Source organism: Rhinolophus sinicus, chromosome 1, assembly GCF_057876585.1.
Source record: "Rhinolophus sinicus isolate RSI-liver-muscle chromosome 1, RSI-T2T, whole genome shotgun sequence".
NCBI classification, from domain to species: domain Eukaryota; kingdom Metazoa; phylum Chordata; class Mammalia; order Chiroptera; family Rhinolophidae; genus Rhinolophus; species Rhinolophus sinicus.
The window spans coordinates 39,359,968-39,382,865 of record NC_142501.1 but is presented as its reverse complement, the minus strand read 5'-3'; the positions used below and the strand labels follow the sequence as shown (position 1 = coordinate 39,382,865).

At 38.3% G+C, this 22,898-nt stretch overlaps 1 protein-coding gene across 1 annotated transcript in view; it reads left to right on the top strand.

The window, feature by feature from the left end:
- ITPR2 (inositol 1,4,5-trisphosphate receptor type 2) overlaps positions 1 to 22,898 on the top strand; it is a 432,120-nt gene that overhangs the window by 391,807 nt on the left and 17,415 nt on the right. Inside the window, exon 55 of the mRNA XM_019737570.3 lies at positions 3,355 to 3,515. Coding sequence (XP_019593129.2) covers positions 3,355 to 3,515 — 161 coding nt within the window. The remainder of the gene's footprint in view (positions 1 to 3,354; positions 3,516 to 22,898) is intronic.

Below are 22,898 nucleotides of genomic sequence, written 5' to 3'. Positions count from 1 at the left end.
GACAATCAAAGCTTTATGCCTCTTTGAAATCATCTAAAATGTACTTAGTCAAATGTACTGTTTTGAAACCTTTTCAAATATATTAATATCTAGTCAGAATTCATTTTGCTCTTCTCTATGCTTCCTTGTCAGTTTATATCACTTCAAAATGTCTGTCATCTGTTTCTTCTACCATATTATGGATTAATTGATAGTAGACATTATTTTTATAGCTCTATATACATTGCAACAGGTAGATAATTGTTTGAATTGAATTCTGAGAAAATCTACTTCAGCATTTTATTTTGTGGGATAATAGCTCTTTTGAGATATAATTTATATACCTTACAACTCACCCACATAAAGTGTACAAATCAATGGTTTTTTGTATATTAAGAGTTATGCATCTATCATCACAATCAATTTTAGAACATTTTCATTACCCCCAAAAGAAACGTCATACCCTTTAGCTATCACCCCTCGCCCCAACCTTGTATCCTCCTGAGCCCAAGGGAATCGTTGATCTATCTTCTGCCTCTATAGAATTGCCCATTCTGGGCAGTACATATAAATAAAATCATATCATATGTGGTCTTCTTTGACTTGCTTCTTTCACTTAATATGATGTTTTCAAGGTTCATCTTGTAGCATGCATCAGTACCTTATTTCTGTTAATGCAGAAAAATATCCATTGTATATTATATACCATATTTTGTTTATCCTTTTATGAGTGATGGACATTTGGATTGTTTCTACTTTGTGGCTATTATGAATAACGCTACTATGAACAATTTATGTCCAAGTTTTTATGTGGACATATGTTTCTCTTCCTCTCTCTGTCTCTGTACCTCTCTGTATCTCCCTGTCTCTGTCTGTCTCTGTGTGTGTGTGTGTGTGTGTGTGTGTGTGCGTGTGTGTGTGTGTGTGTGTGTGTGTATTTTTTTTTCCAGAAGTCGAGTTGCTGGGTCATATGGTAACTCTATGTTTAACCTTTTGAGGAACTGCCAAACTTTTCCAAAGCAGCTGCACAATTTTACATTTCCACCAGTAGTGTGTGAGGATTCTAATTTATCCACATCATCATCATAATCATCATCATCAACAGTTACTATTATCTGTTTATAATTATAGCCATCCTGGTGGGACAATATTTTATGAGTGAAATATTCTTAAGGCATTGAATCAATATTTTATTCAGTGCTGACTAGGTACCAGGCACAATTCTAAGCTATTGAGACCATTGGTGAATAACAGAGACAGACATATCTGACCGTGGACATGCAATAAATGATAAACCTAGTAAGTTCCTGGGTGAAATGACATTCCTTTCTTCTATGCTGATTAGCAGGCAGGAGTTTTCTTGCACATTTTTACCTCTACTTTAGACTTGTGGTCCACTTTGATTTAACACTGTTGATATGAATATGTTCAGTCTGTTAGGAGGTGATTAAGCACTATAGGAAAAAGGAGGGAAAGGGAAAGGGAAAGAGTGATGGAGACTGTCAGCAAAAGGGAAGGAACAGGTTGTAGGATTAAATGAAGTGCTTAAGTTAAGTCACATTGAGAAGGTGAGATTTGAGCAAAAACGTGAAGGTGAGTGAGTTAGTCAGAGAGACACCAGAGAAGAGAAGAGAGTATAGGGCAGAGGAAATGGCCAGTCCAAAGGCTCTGACGCAGGGGCCTGTGTGCCACGGACAGCAAGGAGGCCGGTGTGGCTGAATGCGAGTGAGCAAGGGAGAGGGTAGTACATGAGGTCAGAGAGGCTCTCGGTCCCAGTCACTTAGGGTTTAGCAAATAGATATTGCATGGGACGTACTTATACTCAACAATTATTTATCTGAAATTCAAACTTAATGGGGCAACTTGTATTGTACCTGGCAACCCTATTGTAGGCCATTTTAAGGATTTTGACCTTTAAGGAGGTGAGGAACCACTGCAGGATTCGGAAAAGGGGAGAGACGCCATCTCACTTAGCTTTTTAAAGGATCACTCTGACTGCGGTGTTGAGAATAGACTGCAGGAAGTAACGTGGGAACAGGGAAGTCCGGGAAGCTATTGCACTAACCTAGATGAAAGATGATAATGGCTCAGACCAGAGTGGAAGCAGGGGAGGTGGTGAGAAGTGATCAGATTCTGGATATATGCTGAAGGTAGAGCCAAAAGAATTCCAACATGGATTAATGTGTGTGTGTGGGAGAGAGAGAGAGAGAGAGAGAGAGAGAGAGAGAGAGAGAGGTTTCAAGGATGGCTTCTAGACTTTTGACTTAAACAACTGAAATAGTGGTGTTGCCCTGGAATGAAAAGAGGACTGTGGGTGGAGCAGGTTTGGTGAAAGGGCTTGGATTTTATTTGGGGCATGCTGAGCTGATGGTAGGTCAAATAAGATGATGCATAACCATCACCCAGCTGAATTTTATGGTATTTTCCATTAAAATATCCAAAAATATAATTTAAAAGGTCACCCCTTTATTGGGGACAGATTTTTTACTTATTGTACTTTGTATCTTATTATTTGAAGGGTCTTCTTCATGCTAGAATGGCTGAATGACCTTTTAAAAAAAAAATCTGCTTAGGAAAAGAGTAGCCAGGGTTGGAATTGAATTTCCTGGTTTCTTCTCCAGTATCTGAACTACAAAACCAGACTGAATCCCAACATCCCATTTTACTTGGCATTCTCATTCATTTTTCCATAGATGTTTTTCTTCATCTCCATTCATTTCCTTTTGTCTACTCTTCAACCTTTGAGAGAAAAGAATGTTATTATCCAGGTCCTTTCCTCAGGGTCCTTCCAGAGACTGAAAATGTGCCCTGGAAATAGAGCAGAGCATTCCCTTCCCAAAATGCCTGGAACACGTTAGTCTCCAGGGCTGGATGAGTCTGAGTCGTTATTGCACTCAGAGCTCAGATCTCAGTGGACATTCACTGATTACAAGTGATTTTGAAGAGATGACTCTCTCAGCTGCCTTCCCTCGTTTTACCCAAGTTCTTGGATAAAATGATTTTTTTATCTGTCCTGATTAGCAAGTGTGCCCTTTTCTTGCACAATCATTTTTATTTCTTAGACTTGTGCTCTGATTAAATTTGACAATTTTGACATGGCTATATTTAAAATTATCTGCAAAATTTGTATCATTAATAGGATTGTACATTTCCAAGGACCCGTGGGGGTGATGTTAGTTGAGAAAAAATCTGTAAACTGTGGCCTTTTTTCTGAAAGTCTTGTGTACTGTGTTTTTAATCATAACATTTTAAATTGGCACACTCTTACAGAAAGCATTTTTTCACGTAATTATTCTGTTTTGGTTTTTTTTTGCTAAGAAGTAAGTGCTAATTGCATGATAAATTACATTATGTTGTGTTTTCTGTGTTTTGCAGGACTTGAGAGGGACAAGTTTGACAATAAAACTGTTTCATTTGAGGAGCACATCAAGTCAGAGCACAATATGTGGCATTATTTGTACTTCCTAGTCTTGGTGAAGGTTAAAGACCCAACTGAATACACTGGACCTGAAAGTTACGTGGCCCAAATGATTGTGGTGAGTGATTAGATGGTTTTAATATGGGACCGTATTGCATTTTGTATGCTTTTGTCTTCTCTACCTTCCCCTTCTCACAAAATATAAAGGTTTTTACAATCATTTTGGTAACTTTTAAGTAGGACTGTCAATCACTGAAGAACCCCTTTACTGGCTAAATCATTATTTCCCAGTGGACTTGCTTTATACCAACTAAATCTAAGTCTCCAGTGCACAGGTATTTACTGAAGAATTCTCTGTGCAGTGAATAGCACCATCTGTCTAGGTGTCTTGTCTGTCATCTTCTGACCTCATACCTCCTGTCGTTGCTAATGTCTCAATTCCCCAAATCTGGAAATTTCCCAGTGGCAAATATGAACAGAAGATTCATACTTTACGAAATTCCTTGAACTTCAGAAATCAAGGGTTTAAGAAATTGCATTGTGTTTGTGAAGAGTATAATGTTTGATCTCTATGGGAAAGCACTGGCTTTCTGTCAGCATGCACTTTGCATAGGTGTGCCAGTGTTGGTGATGGATTTGCAGTAGTCCTGTCGCTTGTAACTCATTAAGATCAGTAGCATTGTACAGAGGGTGTGGCTGTCCATGATTCAAAGTGTCTTCTGTTTCATAGAAGATTAAAACTAACTGGCTTCAAGAGAAGTCAAACATACAACTTTAGTATATCCATGATACACATTTAGTGAGTATCTGATATAAGTTGCATGTGATATAAATTCTTGTATTCTTATAATAAGCATAGCTGTATATTGGATTTTTTTCTCAAAACTTATCCTTCAAAATTGTGTTGACTATTTGAGAATGAGGCCTTAGAAGAGTCCTGGTCCTTTTTGCTGCTCGGACTCAAGGATAACATTTAGTAAGCACCAAGGCCAAAGTGGCAGGGGAGCCAGGTAACAATGGCTCTGTATCATTCCCTCTGGCAGCTTATCATCCATTTAGAGAGACATAAACTATAATATAAAGAGCAATCAAAGAACATATCCAGAGGCTAACATATTAATAAATACAAGTTAATATTTCAATAGTTTACCTTACCTGACAATATTTATATCACAGAAGAGCTACATGTAAATTAAATTTTTATAGTTCAGCATTTTTCATGCTCTTTTTAATTATTGACTTGTCTCCTATAAATTGTTTTCTTTGCATTCTTCATATGACAGTAGACAGGACGTAATATTCTTTTTCTCTATATATCTTTTTCTTCTCTCTCTCCCTTGTAATTTAGGGAAAATTATAATCAATTTGAGGCTAGGCACTCATAGTTATTATTTATATATTCTTGATCTCAAAGTGTTCAGGGGCTATTATATAAAACATTTCATTTCTGCTTGCTGGGGTAAGAAACCATGTATAAAGCATTACATTTAAAGTGTGACTTCACGTTGCTATATTTCATCAAAGTTTGAGTAAATGTAATTAATATATATTTATTGGGTACCCATGTGTCCCTTGAATTAAAAGATTTCAGGGACTATACTAAAGAGTCTGATACATTTCTTCTCTGCCAACGAGTTTAGAGCTTAGTAAGAGGAGAGGGAAATAACAAACCCAAAGTAGAATAGGCAAATTTCCCGAAGGATGGGACAAATGAAAGTCTGTGTACTCTTAAAGATGTAGAGTGACATCTAACTGGGCAGTGGTAGAGACAAATTGGTGTGTGTCGGGGGGGGTTGGGGGGCAGTACATCACACGGGTAGGCTTTGTGCAGCTTGGTGGTGTCTGCTGGATTAAGATGAATTTTATATATATTAATGTATAAATAAGGAAGATTTATACCAATATGCATTAAAACATACATTGTAAATGAATTAATATATTGCTCCTAGATGTTAGAAACTAAGGAGATATATTTGTGCCTCTAAATCCATCCAGTGATAGGATCAAGACTCTGAAATGTTAACAGAAATTTCGAACTTCTTCATCCCTGTCTTTAAACCCTAAATCAGGCTGTTTAAATATCTACTATCTGAATATCAGAATTACAACAAAAAGCATCTTCTGGGATAGGAGAGATTATGAATAAATCAAGGTATTTTTGGAAATATATACATATATAAAACAGAGGAAAAGCTGTAAGAGGATAAATCCTGCAGCCTGGACTGGTAATGACCTTTGAGCATCACTAGCCCTTTTGCTTCTCCCATTACCCACAGGATGATGATTGAGGAGGAACAAGCAAAATAGAGATCATTAGAAAAATGCCCAAGGCTTTTAGATGTTGCTGTAACATTTTAGGGGTATTTTCATATTTTTCAGTGTTCATTTGCTGAGATATGTTAGGGGCCTTTGGAGATATTTATTACTTAATTTGACAAACAGCAGGATCAAAACTAGAGGTGCCTGTAAGAGAGGCGCCACGCATGCTCAGAGAATTGCTGTCTCCCTGGAGTGTTCGGGTGGTACTTGGGTGCAACCATGACCCTGACTGGCACCACCCCCAACAGCACACACACACACACACACACACACACACACACACACACACACACACACGCACGCACGCACACATGACTATATGGTTTTGTCAGGATCATTTCCTCATTTTAGTGCATAGCACTTTTAAACTCTTCTAAATATTTGACTCTTGACTGAAAACTGTTTCCTGACACCATGCCGATGTCAGCTAGGACAATTTAACTCATTTTTTTGTTAACATGATAAGTGTCTGTCTTGACAATGAATACAGTAGCTCTTTGTTCTGAGTAATACCAGGGCAGGTTAATATCTGTAACATGTATTAAAAGCAATTCGATAAACATTGAGTCCCTCTCAGATGCTAGCAGCTGTGCTATGGGTTTGATATATAAGGATACATAAAAAAAAAAAAAAAAAAAAAAAGTCCCTTCCCTCAGGAAGCTCCAAAGGCTTATTGAATGACTATATAAAATAATGAGTGAGTTCACAAATGAATGGTTTCTGCTTAGCCCTCTGGTAGTTGGACATAATCTGCAGAAAGATATACCAAAATAGCTGCAAGAGTTTGGAACATGAATTTCTCATTAGTCAAATGTCATCTTTCCCCTCTTTTATAATCGGAAAATATAGATGCAGTAGGAAGGGTTATACCACCTGAACCAAATATAATGAATGCAGTATTAAAAATCGGGTGGCTGATTTGAGAGACAAGACGTTTTAATCCCTCTTTCTTCTCTCTCACAGCATTTCTCCAGCCCAGCTCCTCCCACATGTGCACAAATCCTCAGGCGTGTGCTGTAAGCTGCTCTCCTAGCAGAGGGGCAGGCATGTGCATTGGTGGGTTTTTCTGCATAACTCACCCTTAAGAATGAATTCTTCCTTGCAATAATGTATTAGTACCTCAGAAAGAGAGGGATGGTCCTTATAATGAGATAGAAAAGAAATCTAGTCACCCATTACGTTAGCTACTTAAGGAAGAAAAAGAAATAACAACTGTCCAGATGTTGTTTTCTGTGTCTAGAACTCAAAATAAATTTTGTTTAGTTGAAACATATTTTTGAGCAGTAACTGTTGAAACGGGGAGATGTTTGGACTCAGGAAAGATATCAAGTCTTCAAAGAATTATATGCACCACTCCTGCATGAGCACCACTTGCCAACTTAATTTCTGCATTATTGTCATATGTCATCATTATGAAATTATATGTTCTGATTCTGTTATTTCCAATTTACACTAATTGTGTAATTGGATCTAACGGAGCCAATTATGTAACTGCTCAAATTTTAAAATCTATTTGAAAGACTTTAGACCTTAATAAGACACTATTAAATGTTTCAGGGCAAGCCAAGGGGGTCTTAGCAGCTCAGAATGCACAATTAAGAAGTAAACGTATACATACAACGAGACGCCACCTTCACTTTCCACGTTTTAAGTCCAGACATGTGTCTTCAATTTAAGAGGGATCTTTTTCAATTCCCAGCCCTGGATTTCATTGTCATCGTGGGATCTATCCTCTACATCATTCTAATTTCCTAGTTAGTATTCATATGTAAGATAGATGAGTTGCCGCATTTTTACGCACATATTAACATCTTTCTTATCCTCATTTTAGTTTGTAAAATGGAGACAGAAACGGTGGGTACTTAACGGTGAGGCTCTCCACGGAGTCTTCATTTCCAAGACTCTGTTCCAGGGCTCAGAAGACTGACTAGACCTCAGTGTTGGAAGTGAGAGTAAAACAATTTGGGCCAGATATTGTTCCCATGAGCTTCGTGGATGTGAGTAGGATGGGGAATAAAGACGTGGACAGGCAGGTGAGGCACTGACTCTGAGATGTCATCAGCTACTTCCTGAATTCGTCAGACTCTCAATTTGCAATTGTCCAGGTGACAGTCCTCAAAGTTGAAGAAGCAAAACAACCAATTTTGTTAGTTTTTCTAATCAGTGTCTAAAGAGAAGCTTGGTGTAAAGGAGTAAACCTGGGCATTAGATTCTGAAGTTTGACATGTTAGGATTTCCACCTAGAAGACTGGTGGAGAGAGTGTACTTATCCCCTCTGCACTTCAATTTACCTGATGAAACAAGTTTAATAAGCCAATCAGAACGCAGAATAGAACCCTCTGAACTGTGCCAGGATTCTGGAGGCCTCTTGCTCTGCCAAATCCTGTGCCTTTAGTTGCTGGATCGTGGGTGGAAGAGGGATCCCAGGGAAAGAACCAGAGCAGAGCATGCTGCAGGATCATAGGGGGAGGGGAGAATTGAGAGGGCTTGAGACAGTGGCTAATTTGGCAACTAGGAAATACTGCAATAGTTTAGCAAATAGTCCGGACATACCTGAGAGCACTGGCTAAACATCGACCATGCATATAATAAGCCATTCTTTGTCAAGTTGCCGTGAGGATTAAATAAAATCACACATACTAACAATACCACTACTAGTTGACCTGACATTTGATGAGTGCTGACTCTGTTCCAAGTGCTGTGCTAAGTATATGATGTGTGTGCTCTCTTTTAAAGCCTGTAACAACCCTAAGAGGCAGTCTGTTTATTATCCCCTTCTACAATGAGGAAACTGAGGTTCACAAAAGACTGGTAACTTGCCCAAAGTTGCACAGCTAGCAGAAAGGGAGGCTGTGTCCTTAATGTGCCAGACAAATGGAAGTGGTCCATAAATGTCCTGTTGCTGTTGTCATTTGAGACTGTACGACGATGTACAAAACTAGAAGCGGTTCCTTTGAGAGCAGGCGGGGCCGCTGCACCTGGCACTCTCAGCAGTTGTACCTCATGCTGTACAGAAGAGGGACATTCAGTCCAGGGCAAGGAGTGGACCTGGCAGGGAGACAGGAGTCAGCTCACCACCCTGCCATGGCAGGAAGGCCTGGGAGGAATTCAAACAGGAAAAATGTACTCGTTCAGAGCTGGTGGGCACCTGCAAGCTTCCCACAAAGATTAGAAGTACTACAACTGCAATTATTACAATGGCCGGCAAGAAAGAGGCTGCAGGGTGTTGCAATTTAATTTGACAAGCAAGGCCCTATGCATAGTAGGCCCTCAGCATTACCGGGGAGCACTGTGCGTAGGGTACTGACAGAAACAAGAACAAAATATCGTCACTTCCCTCACAGAACCACAATTGAATAGAAAGGACAACTATATTCACCAGAAACTATAGTGCAAATTAGAACTCTGGTGAGAGATGTAATAGACATACAAACACAGCAGCTGGAGAAATCACTAAAGAAATTATACTGTTACGTCCCTGCGTAAAGCCCTTCAATGGTACTTAGGCTATAATCCACTCTTTCCCATAGCCCCTTATAGAGTCTGGGCCCAGCCTGCTTCACCAATCTCCTTTCATCCCCCCTTCCTTAGCTAACTACAGTGTAGCCACATTGGCCCGTTTCTTTTTCTGGAAAGTCACCCTTCTCCCTAGTCAGAGCCTTGGTGTCTGGGTACCTTCCATTTGCACTTGTCCCCCAGCCCCTTTCATGCCTAGCGCCTTCCCTGACACCCCTGTTCCAGTTACTTTCTATCCTGTCACCCCTTGGAGCACTTCTATTAACCTGACCTAATATTGTTTGTATACTTAGTGACAGGTTTATTCCTCCCCACTATGACTTAGGCATTTACACATTTGTTTTGTTCACTTCTGTATTCTCAGCACTTAAATTAGTGCCCGATACATAGTAGGCACTCAGCATTGATTTGTGGAACAAAATGAGTAAAACATAGAGCCACTGGAACCCAGATGACAGGACAGTTCTTTCTGCAGTTCGAACACGAAGTTAGGAAAGATAAACTACCACAGGAATAAGATTTCAGTCTCTTTTGTACACTAGGGCATCCATAGAACAGTGGTAGATAGTAGATAACTCAATAAAGATTTGTTAAATGCTCATAAAGATTTATAAGTCACTGGAGGACACTTGATAGTTGAAATAACAGACTGGATGAGACTGTCCAGTGGAGACTGTACAGAGTGAGTGAATCAGAGAAAGCATGCCCTTTGATGGAAGCATGCAGAGCTCTCTGTCACTGTTATTTAATACCAATAATAACTACTACTAATAATAATGTCAAGAATCTACCACCCAGATTTTATGCATCAAAAAGTAGAAGCAGAAGAGAAGAAGCTCACAGGAGAGCTCTAAAAGACGATTTTAACTTTTCATTAGCCGGTGAACCTAGAAATGCTTTTGGTCAGTTTGTGGATATCCTGTGACCCAACACCGATTAGTAAGTTTTAGTATGAAATTATGCTGCAAACCCAAATGTCGATACAGCAAAATTATTTGGATTTTTGTTCCCTGTGTATAAGCTTCTCTCAAATGGTGATCCATCCTAAGTCATTTATTTTAAATGTATAAAGGGATGTTCACATCTCTGATTCTCATAACTTTAATAAAAAGGTGTTTTTTTTCCCCACTGTGCCGGGAAAGACAAAAATCCAGAAAGAAAGAACTCCAGAAAGAAAAAGAAATCCTCATTCTAGTCATTACCGTAAGATCTTGCTCAATTCTCAGTTGGTTTTCTGTAACAATAATGTCCACGTTGTTAGGACTGATAGATTTTACTCAGAAATTCTGGCTTTCCTCCAGAGAGTAACAAATGCCATCAAAATGTAAGTTGTGGGAATGAGAACTATGTACCGTAACGCCACATGACTTCTGTCTAATGATTTTTAATAGACCAGCATAGCTCATGCCATATCATGAGTAATTAGTTAAGATGGCAATTAAGCTAAAACACTGCTCTTGTGTTAGGTAGTGTTCTCAGGCAAGCTAATTTCCATAGGATTTTGGACTAGTTTTATCAAAGGAATTCCTGCGAAATAATTGCTGGATTTTACAGAACTGACTCAGCATTATAACAAACATTAGTCATTTGATGTCATATTAGTGGAGTTAGTTGCTTTTATGGAGATCAAGGTGTTTTGAAATGACAGCATCTGAGGTTTGGTTACCCACCTCTCTGAGCCTGTTTCCTCATCTGTAAATGGGCATAATACTCTTCCTTACTAGGGTTCCTGTATGGATTTTAAACAAAATCAGGCATACCCTAGTGCCTAACTCAGTGTCTGGCTGAGGGTTATTGCTCAACAAATATTTGCTCATTCTACTTCAACTTAAAATATCCATCTACTTAAAATAATATGGATAAATTTAAATACTCCTTTGTAGATTCAGAGTATTCTTAAGCCTTTTAATGTTCAAAGACATTCCTGATTCTGCATAGTGTTCCTCTTAGAGGTTAGGCAATGGTCAACTCTCATTTGTTGAGTAAATACTACCTATGCTATCCTAGGACTGGGCTAGCCCCTGGGAAGGGGGACCAAGGTGATCAAGATGATATGGCCTGTCAGAGTTTCCTATTTAGAGCAGAGGGTAGATCCTAAAAAGTCACCAGTTTTTACAAAGTGAGTGAATGTTACACTGGAACAGATCAGGCAGAGCGACCTTTTTATCTTGTGGTCTGACTCAAACTCAAGTCCATTTGGAACTTGTTTCTTTGTTTTCAAAGTCAGGTGCTCCCTTAAACATTGGAATTGCTTGACCCATTGAATCCATTTGAGTTTTACAAGTGAGTTTAGGACAGATCTCTCACCACAAAGAAGCATGGTGTGACACTATCCGTAGTGTCCCAGCAAGGACATGGGGGCAGGGCGAGTGTGAAAGGGAGTGGTAGGAGCTACTACTGAGTCAGAACAAAATTGTGTAAGAACACAATCCATCTAGCTTCCTTACGTGGTCACCTTGGGGGCTGAGGGGAGCGAGCTTTGCCTTTATCTTGGCTGTGTGATAGGAATAACAACGTCTATTTCATTTTCCAAAGAGTACATTTTCAGCTTCTTCGAGTGAAGAACTTCAGGCATTTTTCAGTCATGTAATCACCTTTTTCATTTTTTTCCAACATTTGAAAAAGTTCCAGTATAAAGCACACATTTTGCTTTAAGAAAGAATATTCTGGCTCTCTAAGTTTCCTTTTGCATTGGTGTTCTACTGTCATCATTAACTCTTAAGAGAGGTTTCAAAGTGTTTATATAATTTTGTGAGATTATTGATCAGCATTTCAAACACGACTGACATAAAAACAAAACAAAACCCACCAGTGCACCAGAACCTGAAATTCATAAATAGCCAAATTCAGGGGTGGTTTATTTGCAAACATACCTTTAACTTAACAAAGAGATAATTACCCAGAGTTTCCTCTAGGTAGCTGGGTGCCAAGATGTGATATAAAGGCTCTTCGCTCTGTCCACCTGTGCCTTTGAGGAGAGGCTGGACTTCCAGGCACATCAATTTCTTGTTCATAATGAGAGTCTAAGTAGTTTCCAAAGTCTCTTCTGTGCTAGTTGCAAAATTCTGACAACTCTTATAGTTAAAATATTTCTTTACATCAAGTTTTGAATGTTAATTTTTGTTTTATATTAAAAACCGGAAGCAATTGTGGCAGGAATTTTGGAATGGTCTGAATTTGACTGTTTCCATTTTATTCACTGGGAGGTCATCTATGGGTTGATGCCTACCCCACCCCCTGCCCTGCACCCACCCTGGCTGGAGTCTGGCTGTTAAATCCCGATGGTCTACTGTCCACATGATTTGACCTTCATGCTGCTGACCTTTCCCATAGGACAGCACTGATTAGGGACTAGATCATGAATTTTCCTCTAAGACCTAGAGCCTAACCCTCTAAACGGAAATTACACTGTGATTCTGTTGAGGGGGCTGGAATTTCCACTGTTTCTGGTTGCACATGTGCTGCAAGAATTCCTGTTTCCCTAGTCGACGGCCTAGTACTATTTAGAAGCACTGAATCCAGTTTGAAATATCATTTTAGAAGACAAAGATGTAGTGCCAACAGAATTATAACTCATTTTATTGGGGATGGTAACATTTATTCTTTTTTAAAAGCATCATGTTTTCCTCACTTTGTTTTCTAGAACATAGCTTACTTACGTCCAAATAACCAAGAATGAAATAGTATAAAAGTGTTGAAAGAGAGTTGGTGGAAGGGTGCTGTGTGTATGAGAGCGACACAGAGTGGCATAGTGCTTTCAGACAGCCTGTGGGACTTTGGGAGCCTTGGGCAGGTCATTTCACTTTCCTGTGTCTCAGTTTCTTCATCTTTAAAATGAGTAAACATACCTACCTATATGGTTTCTATGAAGATCAAACAAGTTAATATTTATGCAGTATCTGACATATAGTAGATGTTACATTAAATTTTAAAATATACATGAGTGTTTGAGGATTACAGTAGCTTTCAGAACCCAAGAAATTATTATTTATTCAACAACTTTTATTTAATGCCTACCATGTGTGTAGCAATGGGTTAGATATTCTAGGGGAACACAAATACAGGATGAAGAAATTCCAAGCCTTCGAGAAACTTGGGCCTAATTGGGGGTGTGTAATATATGGTCGTGAAGGTTGGATGATAACCCAAGGCAACGACATTTGATGAGCTACAGCTCAGGAGCTATACTGAAGGTTGTGGAGAAGATGTTATGTGTAAAGGAAGGAAACAGGTCTGAGTAATTGATATCAAAGCATAAGTGGACCCACCCCCTGGATTAGGTTGGCGCTAACTGGTAGCAGTAATTAATTGCTCAGGGAAGGATTTTCTGCTTGATCCCATGAACAAAGAAGACACTGACAACTTTTAAGTAGAATTATATGATTTTTTTTAATGGGATTTTTAGGAAGTGTCATGTAGTCCACAGTAAGATGTAATGCAAGGGCAAGAGGCTGGAGGAAGGGAAACCAGTGACAATCACACGGGTGAAAAATGTGATGGAAGAAGGAACCAGAAATAGAGAGGAAGGGATGGGTGTGGTGGAACAATGATTGACCAAGAGCGAGGATGGGCTGTTGTCCTCACTCCACCACCCGCGAGCCAGGGGAGCTTGCCCCCTCTTTCCCACCTGCCTCTCTCCCTGTGCCCAGCCTCCCTGGATTTTTTTCTGAGGTTTCCAGTTCTGCCGACTTTGTCTCCTGTTGTTCTCTTCACCTGGAATGCTCATCTGCACGAAACTAAAATCCTCCATTTCTGGCCAAACCCATTAAAGGAGACCCGAGGCTCTCTATAAGAGTGCCTTGTCATATTTTACCGAAAGCTTTCAGCACTCTCTGAAATTATTTGCCTGTGGATTCATTAGCTACTTTTTCAGTTGTTTTTGTTTCCCTGAACACTGGATTCTTGACGATCCTGGTCAGTGCTTCCCCAGTACCTAAAACAGTTCCTGAAATAAAAAGGCTCTCAACAAATATATATTGAATAAATAAATAAAATAACTGATCTCTGAGGTCCTTCCAGCACTAACTTTTGACTCCCTGATTCCACATGAAAGATAAAATAAGAAAACTGTTTGCTGACAGTGGATTTATGGGAAAGGAAAAGAAGATAATGGTTTCAAGCTGGGTGACTAGAATACTTTTTTGACGAAATATCAATAGTTAGCCCCCTCCCACACCAAAAAAAGGACATTCAGGAAAACAATGATTCTGGTTACCAACTCATTCCATGTGTGATGACAGTGGGCCATTCAGAGGGCAGTGATTCCATGGTTCCTGGAGATAACAAAACTGGGGTTCAGGAGAGAAGACTGACCAAAATTAAAGATAGAGTTTTGGAAATCATATATAAGATTCATGTTTGCTAACTAGAATAATAGAGATTGATCTATTTAAAACTGTAAGTAGAGCTATTGATATTGAAATGAAAATTCTACATGGAAGAAAAGAACCTAAAAGAAATTAAGATATTTTTACTTGGTAAATCAATTTTAACATGTAATATTTACATGGATTTACTCACTTTAGGACAGATTGGTGGTGGGACTAGAATTCTCTCTTCCCATTGGCACGTGGCTGTGAATAAATCATTCTCCCCAGGTCCATTCTATTTTGTCCAGTGATAGTAACCTGGAATGCTGCTCTGTCACCACTGGTTTTCTACAATCCAATTCTAATACCAACTATCCAGTGTTAGCTTAGACCCCACATTTATAAGAGGGCATGGTCCCCAATAAGACTGCCCTTACTTAAGATTCCAAATGTACTTTGGGTGGTCCCAGGCAATCTGTACTTCTGACCAACTAGCTACAAATTCATGACCTCTTCCAGTGTGATAATTCTGTAGAATGACACTTCCACTGAGCTGCAGTGTCCAGAGTTTTTATTAGGGTTCACTACATAGGCATGAATTACTTCATCATTTGTCATGTGATTGAACTCAATCTTCAGCCCCCGTACCCTCCCTGGGTGCTCAGTTGACTCAAAGCTCCAACCGTCTAATCACATGGTTGGTCTTTCTGATGACCAGCCCCTATCTTGAGTCATCTCACTTCTTAACATAAATTCAAGTGTGATCCACAGGACTCATGAATAAAAAGATAATCCTCTCACTGAGGTAATTCCAAGGGTTTTAGAATATCCCTCTCTACAATCAGGGAAAAAGACCAGTAGCATTCTTTATTATACAGCAGGTGTACTCCCCATTTTCCATACATGCATTTGTTTCCTTTTTATTCTTAAGCACTTAATAGGGAATGAGTGTAAGCCTTAAATGAAAGTTGGGACTCCTCATTCCTCTATTGCTCTTATATACAACATACACTCCACCAAAACATCTCATCTGCACTATCCAATGAAATAGATATGAATCTGCTACTCCCTAAAACTTCTACCTCTCTAGTCCAGATAACTTTCAACTGTCACCTAGACTGCTGCAGGTTCCACTAAACTGGTCTTTCTGCTTCCATTTTTGCCCTTTTACTGAGTCTTCCTCAGGGAAAAAAGTGATAATTTTTAAAATGTAAATCAGAATATTTCACTCCCTTGCTCAGAACCTTCCACTGGCTTCCGAGTACATAGAATAAAATCCAAACTTCTTGTCTAGGCCCATACACTGACACCTGCCATCCTCTGCCTCACCCTCATTCATCAGCTCCAGCCATACTGACCACTCTGCCTCAGTATCTTCATCTGTTAAAAAAGAAAGATAATATTATTTAATATTATTTACTTTAACACTTAAAACTATTTCTGAAGCTTTCCAATAATGAGGAGCTTACTCTCTCTCAATACTTACAACTCTTCAATCTATACATGTTCAGATGGAATCTCTGATCAGAGGATCCAACAGATCTAAAGTTGACCTCTTGGACATGGAAGACTGAGTTAGAAACTAAGAGACATAAGAGAGCTTGACTAAGTTATTTAACCTCCTCTTGCTTCCATTTAGGAAAAACAAAGGGATTGAATTAAATTTATCAAAAGATGCCTCGATCTCTGATATTCTGTGGTTTTGTAATCAAAACTGTAAGCCAGGACAAACTTGACAGCCAGAGGTTGTTAGGAGATTCACATACCAACCTTGAAGAAAAGCAGTGGAGCTTCCTTCCTTATAAGGTTTTGTGCATTCAAATAGTCACCAAGTAATCCTACAGTGTTAACTAAATTTACTTTGTAGGACGTACATAACCTGCAGTCACTGAAAAGCATGGTTCAGTTGGTTATGATTAGGTTGCCAGCTCTGGTCTGTGTGGAAAATGGCAAAGAAAATGGACTTGAAGCTGGAATTAGAATCACGTCAACAACACATGTCAGCCATCTTTTTTCTCTCACACTCTTTCTCTAATAAAGTACTACCTAAGAAGGAATAGAAATTAGTTTCTATCATTAGTGAAAGGCAGGACACAGTCTAAGGAGAATTGGATAGAAACAGTGATAGAAATGGGGGCTAACATTCATTAATGAAATTTCTCCATTTGACAACATGCAAATTATTTGATTTGTTCAAATCTTGGTATCACAGTGAGTCTTTCCAGAATAAATAATTTGTTCCTACTGCGCATTCTTATTTTTTCCACGTATATGTCTTAGTTTGATTCTATTGCTAGATTTCTTCTTTTCATATAACTTCATTGTTTCATTAATCTTCCATATCTGCGTTATGAGGTTTTTGTCAGATTTTTATATTCGGTTGCAAACCTGCTTTGTGAAATCTTATCCTTTCCTAGCCTCATCTTTACATCTCTCTCTTGTTCTCAGTAGTTTAGTGGATGTGAATGTGATAGAAGCTAAGATTACATCATCTTTGTTGAAGGAGAAAATATAGAGTATATAGAAATTAGGTGAGCTCTAGAGAAAGAAATCAATCAGGTTGGCAAATTGCATCTATGGGACAAAGTGCAAAATGCTTGTTTTATGCACTATGTATTGAATAAGTTTGTGGAGAAGATGGTTAAAATGTATGTGGAAAGGAGGTAAGGAACCATTTTGTTCAATTTAAATGACATTGATGCATTTCTTTTTGCATTATGAAATCTTTCAATATTTCCAATAATTCTTGATACAGTATTTTATACAATTGCCTCAAAAGACCTTCAGCGATAAAAGTATATACGTATCTAAGATTGTAAATTGGGTGCATCGAATCTATATATAAGAGAAGCTTTTATATTCATGCCACAGAATTTAATAGATCAAAAATTATAATATCGCTTGAGAATTTTGGGGAAGTTGAGGTTTTAAGTAATCCTCAACGCTTATAAGTAAACTGTCATTGTTTTTAATCAGTCCAAGTTCAATGGGTGTGGGCGTGCGATCCCAGTTTGATGGACATATGAATGATTTTCTGTAGGACCAATTAGTCAACTTACACTCTTTTCTGTTCACTGTGAGTCCATTCAGCTCTGTCTTCCTGCCATAGGTCATTTCCATTTTTGCGTCACTCATTTGTCTCTGCTTTATTATAAGCTCCATGTCTGATGTTTTATGGTTCGTTTTGTTTTGTTTTGTTTTTTTACTGATTTGCATTCATATTTGGTGGGGGGATACATAATACATTTATGGCTGTCAGATACTTCTTTTTAAAAAAACCTACAATGTTGGTTTTTATAGAGCCAGAAAATTTATTCTTCCAAAATTAGCAAAAATGACAGAATGATGTTTCTTTCCTTATGGTTATTGAAACTATCAATATAGGCATCCTTTCTAGAAGTGACTGCTCAGTAGGTTGTTTTTATTGTTGTTTCTCAAAAGAAAACATTCAAGCAAAGAACACTGTCCCAGATCAGTGGGTGCTTCCCTCTTGTGATAAACGTGAATAGGGCTATACAACAGGAGGAGCAATATTCTGATAAAAACTTGCACTCTCTTTAGTCTTCTTATCCTAAAACAAATCCTAAAACAATAATGGAAAGAACATGGTAGATTGTATTTGAGTTATTCCAACAACAAAAGAATGCATCTTATTTTGAAGATGGAGCAGAGATAGGACTGTAGTTGGGAGATTCCTGATAAAAACATCCCTGCTCATGAACAATATAAACATAATCCAAAGCCAGTTTTTGTAAAATAGATACCTAATAAACATCCAAATATCAAACTAAAATCAGCAAAAAAAATTGTTGACAAAGGCTTTATTATAAAGCAAGTGCAATAGGGTGTGAAATTGTAGTTAAAGCTCACATAGCACTTCTTACTTACTTGCAATTTAGTTGGATTTTCTTATTTTCCCCTCCTGTTGCTGTAATTAGCCATTAAGCTAGCAAAAACGACATTTTCTACATCACACAGATAATGTCTTTAAAGTTTGCAAAGAGAACAAGGAAAGTAGTCTAAGCTGTTTCATGAAGAGACCAACTATTATATAAAATATTTGTTGCATAATCCCTGAAAACGTGTCTGCAAGCAGAAGAGGACATTTTAACTGGAAATTAATTTAAAATAGATTTCTCATCTGGTATCTTTTTAAAGAAATCCTATGTATTATTTTTATTTTCTAGTCTAAAATAATTCACCATTTTCGTGCCAAATTGAACAATGTGCATGAATAATACTATCTTATCTAAAATGCTCAAATCAGAAATGGTTTCCATGCAGGTACCAATGTGGAACCAGTATTTGGGGAAGGGTTTCCCCTGCAGACTCACTTACTATATTGTGTCTGAACACCTTAGCTACCCTCATCATTGAACATCGTCTCAGTCAGGCAAAATTCTCTTCAGAAACATATTATTTAAGCTCTTTAAATGATAGATTTGCCTTTTAATTAAAATGTTTTATTCCTTTAACAGTGTGCAAATGTTTTCCACAGTTTACTTTTTATGGAAAACATCTTTTCTGCTTATCTTCTAGAATAAATGCACAGATGAACACATTTATTTTAGGCTTTAAAAATATATGCATATATATATGTATGTATATGTATATACATATATATAAATATATGCATATATATTATATATGTAAACAAGCATGGGCAATTTAAAGTTTCAAGGATGTCATGTGTACTTAATGAAAATTCTGATCTATTACTTCTGAACGCCTATGTCTTGAGTCTGGGAATATAATATGTCAAGGAAAAAAATAACAATTTCATAAAGAATGATTCATGTAATTAAAGTTGCAGGAGCCATTTCTTGAATCCTTACATGTTTGGGGCATGTATAATGCTCTACTCTTATATTAAAAATATTGTTAGGTACTCAGGTTACAGAAATTACCAAGCATTCAATTTAATTTTCATCCTATGTAGTTGCATTGTTCATTTCCCTTCCTCAAATGTTTCCCTTCCTCTGTGTTCAGACATGAAAATTGTCTGACTTGCGTCAAGTTCCCAGTTTAACCTTGCTGGTAAACCCTGAAATAAAGCTGCGGTTTGCTTGTGTACTCTAGCTGAGCCAGCACGATACCAGTGAGCTTCGTTTCACAACTCATGTCCATCGCTGTCATTCCCACATTATACCCGATAACTGTAGTTAGAATACTGTCTGCTAAAAATACTTTATCCTGGGTAGAATGGGAATGCAGTGATATTGGGCTACGACCTGGGGAGGCTGACCGACTGCAGGTCACAGGTGATTTCTCAGGAACAGTGCTCCAGACAGGACTTTTCTTAGGTGATTAATTCTAGATGCTGTGCTAAACATTGCAGGCTCAGATTCTTGATGCCATCAGGGCACACAGAATGAATTGGGGCAGGAACATAGTAATCAGAGTCAAAAGACGGAGATGTGGATAAGTCAGAATGCCTACGCATGGATTTAACAAGGTAAATTATAATATCCAAGCGGAACAGTCACGGATGATGGCTGGTCAGTGTATTTTTTCCTGAGAAGCCAGATTATAATCAGAAGGTTGCTTAATGAGCAGAGGTTTGGAGCAAAAGAGTTAGCTGGTTGCATGATATGAATGTTTGATTGATCAGACTGGGAGAAGCTGATGCAGCCTCATCGCTGCGTACAGCTACAGACTAGAGTTTAAAAGAGACCTTGAATCTTGTGTGGGCTGTGATTGGGAAACACCTAGTCAACTCTATGTATAAGTTTGCTTCTCTGTAAGCTGAAATAACTAGTGCCTGCTAAGGGTTATTGTGAAAGTTCATTCATTTATTCATTCCTTAGCAACTATTTATTAAGCTATGTGCTGGGCGTTATTTTAGGCACTGAGGAATAGCAATAAACATAACAGACAAAATTCCCTACCCCCATGAAGTTTATGTTCTAATAGCAGGCAATCAACAAAATAAATAACATAGTATGCTAGACAGTGAAGGATGCTGCAGAGTAAAATAAAGCAGGGAAGGGAAAATGACCAGGGCAGTGGAGTTCCTTTTAAATGCAATGAAATAACAAATGTAAATATGACAGCACCTAGAGCCCTGTATTTTTTATGCTAACTTATTATCACTACTCTCATTTTGTCTTCTATGGAGACGTGTGGAGTCCAGCCCGATATCCCCAGGCAAGTGGTAGGCCCAGGATGCATCTGCTGCCTCCTGCCCCACTTGTTCCAAGCTAACCGCCTTCCTATTGATTGACAGCATTGCCTTTCCATGTGTTAATTCCACTGATTAGTTAACGGCTGGGTCTTTCTTTGTTCTGGAAGACCTTTTATCCTTAAGGTGTCCTTATGTACATTTCATTTATCTGGAGTTGAGTTTTTAAGTACTAATTTCAAGCATTTAGAGGTGACTATATTCTTAGAGCGATTTGTAGGACTCTGTTCTAAGATATCATGAAAAGGATTCTAACACTTCATGATCTCCAGGGAAAGGGTCTGGGGACCTGGAAATCAAAAGCTTGTAGTGTAGTTTTGACTTTCTCATTAACTATGTGACACTCGTTAAGCAAGGACAGCTATGTACCTTAGTTTTCTCTCTTGTGTCTTGGGGACAATTAGGGCTGCCCTTCACAGGGTTGTGAGATAATAAAATGAAATAATAAACACAAAAAAGCAATGAACTATTTAAAGTACTATGTGACTGAAATACTACCAATTTTATTAATGGTTTCTCCTTCATGTTTTTCTTTCATATCTATTCCAATTTTTTTGCCCCCAAACTTAAGTAGGAGTTGAGATGGTGAAGCCTGGTCTTAGAGAATATTAGGGCTACAAAGAACTAGTGCAACCTTCCCATCCAGCTTAATCCCTCTCCCAAGAGAGGATCAGAGAACAAAATTGCTCAACCTAAGATGGACTGCTGGTAGGTTCCCTATCTTTTGTCCGCCAGTTACGCTTTACAAAGAGGTGATAAGGGAGAGTGAAGGGTGAGGGTGCTAAGCAGGATACAGGAGAAGATACCTGTAAATGGGGTTAGGCTGCTACATCATGATTGGGCTTTAATGTTGTACCAAGGGACCAAAAAGTTTAGATTTGATAGATTAGAAAATGATGGTGTTTGAGCAGACGAACAGTTCTTGACAATGGTTTTAAGGAGTCCTAGTAGCATTGTAGTAGAGAAAAGGGGTCTCATATGAGAAACATACAAAATATATACTTACAAGTAACCAGTGACTGATTAAAAATAGCAGGTGGGGGAGTGATGATAGTAAAAGTCTATTCACAATCCTGCATGTGTGCATCCAGACCCCAATTATCTGAGTGCTTGCTCAGCCTATGTGCCAGGCACTAAGCAGAGAAAAATCTAAGTGGTCCTTAGGTGAATGTGACATTGGGAAAACATAGAAAGACATGTTTTCTAAAACATTATGTTGGCATTTAGGCTCCAGAAGCACTATGCAAATTGTTTTAGTTTTTATAAAGAACACATCCTTGCAAGCTCTGGGTTTGATCTTCAGCTCAGGCTGGAGATAAATTGGCAGTGACAAGGTCTGACGGAGAGCCTGTCCAGTGCTGTCAATGAACTGAGGCAGGTGGCATTGCTCTAAACACCATTCAGTGACTTGTGACTGCACGTGATGTGATTCCAGCCTGTTTAATGGAGCATTAGCACTTTGACTCTAGCTGGAAGCCCAGGAATGCAGTGCACTCCAGCCCCTGGATCCCAAACTGCTTGGAAATTGGGCATATCAGAAATAACTCATTCCCTGTACCAGCTGTCATAAGTGTCTTTATTGCAATGGGATTCTATGCAATAAGGTGGTGATACTATAACTTAGGGATAGCTCAGGAGACCATGTATTGAAAGAAGGATTTGGCTGGTAGAAAGTTTGCAGTGCACATTACATCAGCTGTTTTCATCCTATAAAAGTTGATTTTGCAATAAGACGGTTGTCAAGATAAATAAGATTTTTCTAAATTAACTGCTTGACCTAATAGTGCACATCAAAATAATCTCTTCCTCACTTTTTATATTAGGCATGTCATTGGAATGTTGCACATAAATGTATTTTGTGTTGAAAATTGAGTCATACTTCCAATTTTCCCCAGGAAAATTGTTACTTAAAGAAATCCTATGATTATCCCTTTGGGAAAGAAGCCTTTTGAAATGAATATGAGTTACTTTATTTTGTTTGGTTGGTTTTATAAATCTGATTTTTTTATACATCACATTAGCCAAAAGTCACCTGTATCTCAGGTTAAAATAAGTAGATTTTTTCTAAAAGTAGTTGCAGTTGTGCACAATCTAAGCCCATGCAATCTGCGTTATATATAATAGTTGTGTTACTAAATCATTCCCCACATTTTTCAGCAAATTAAAAAAGAGTTAT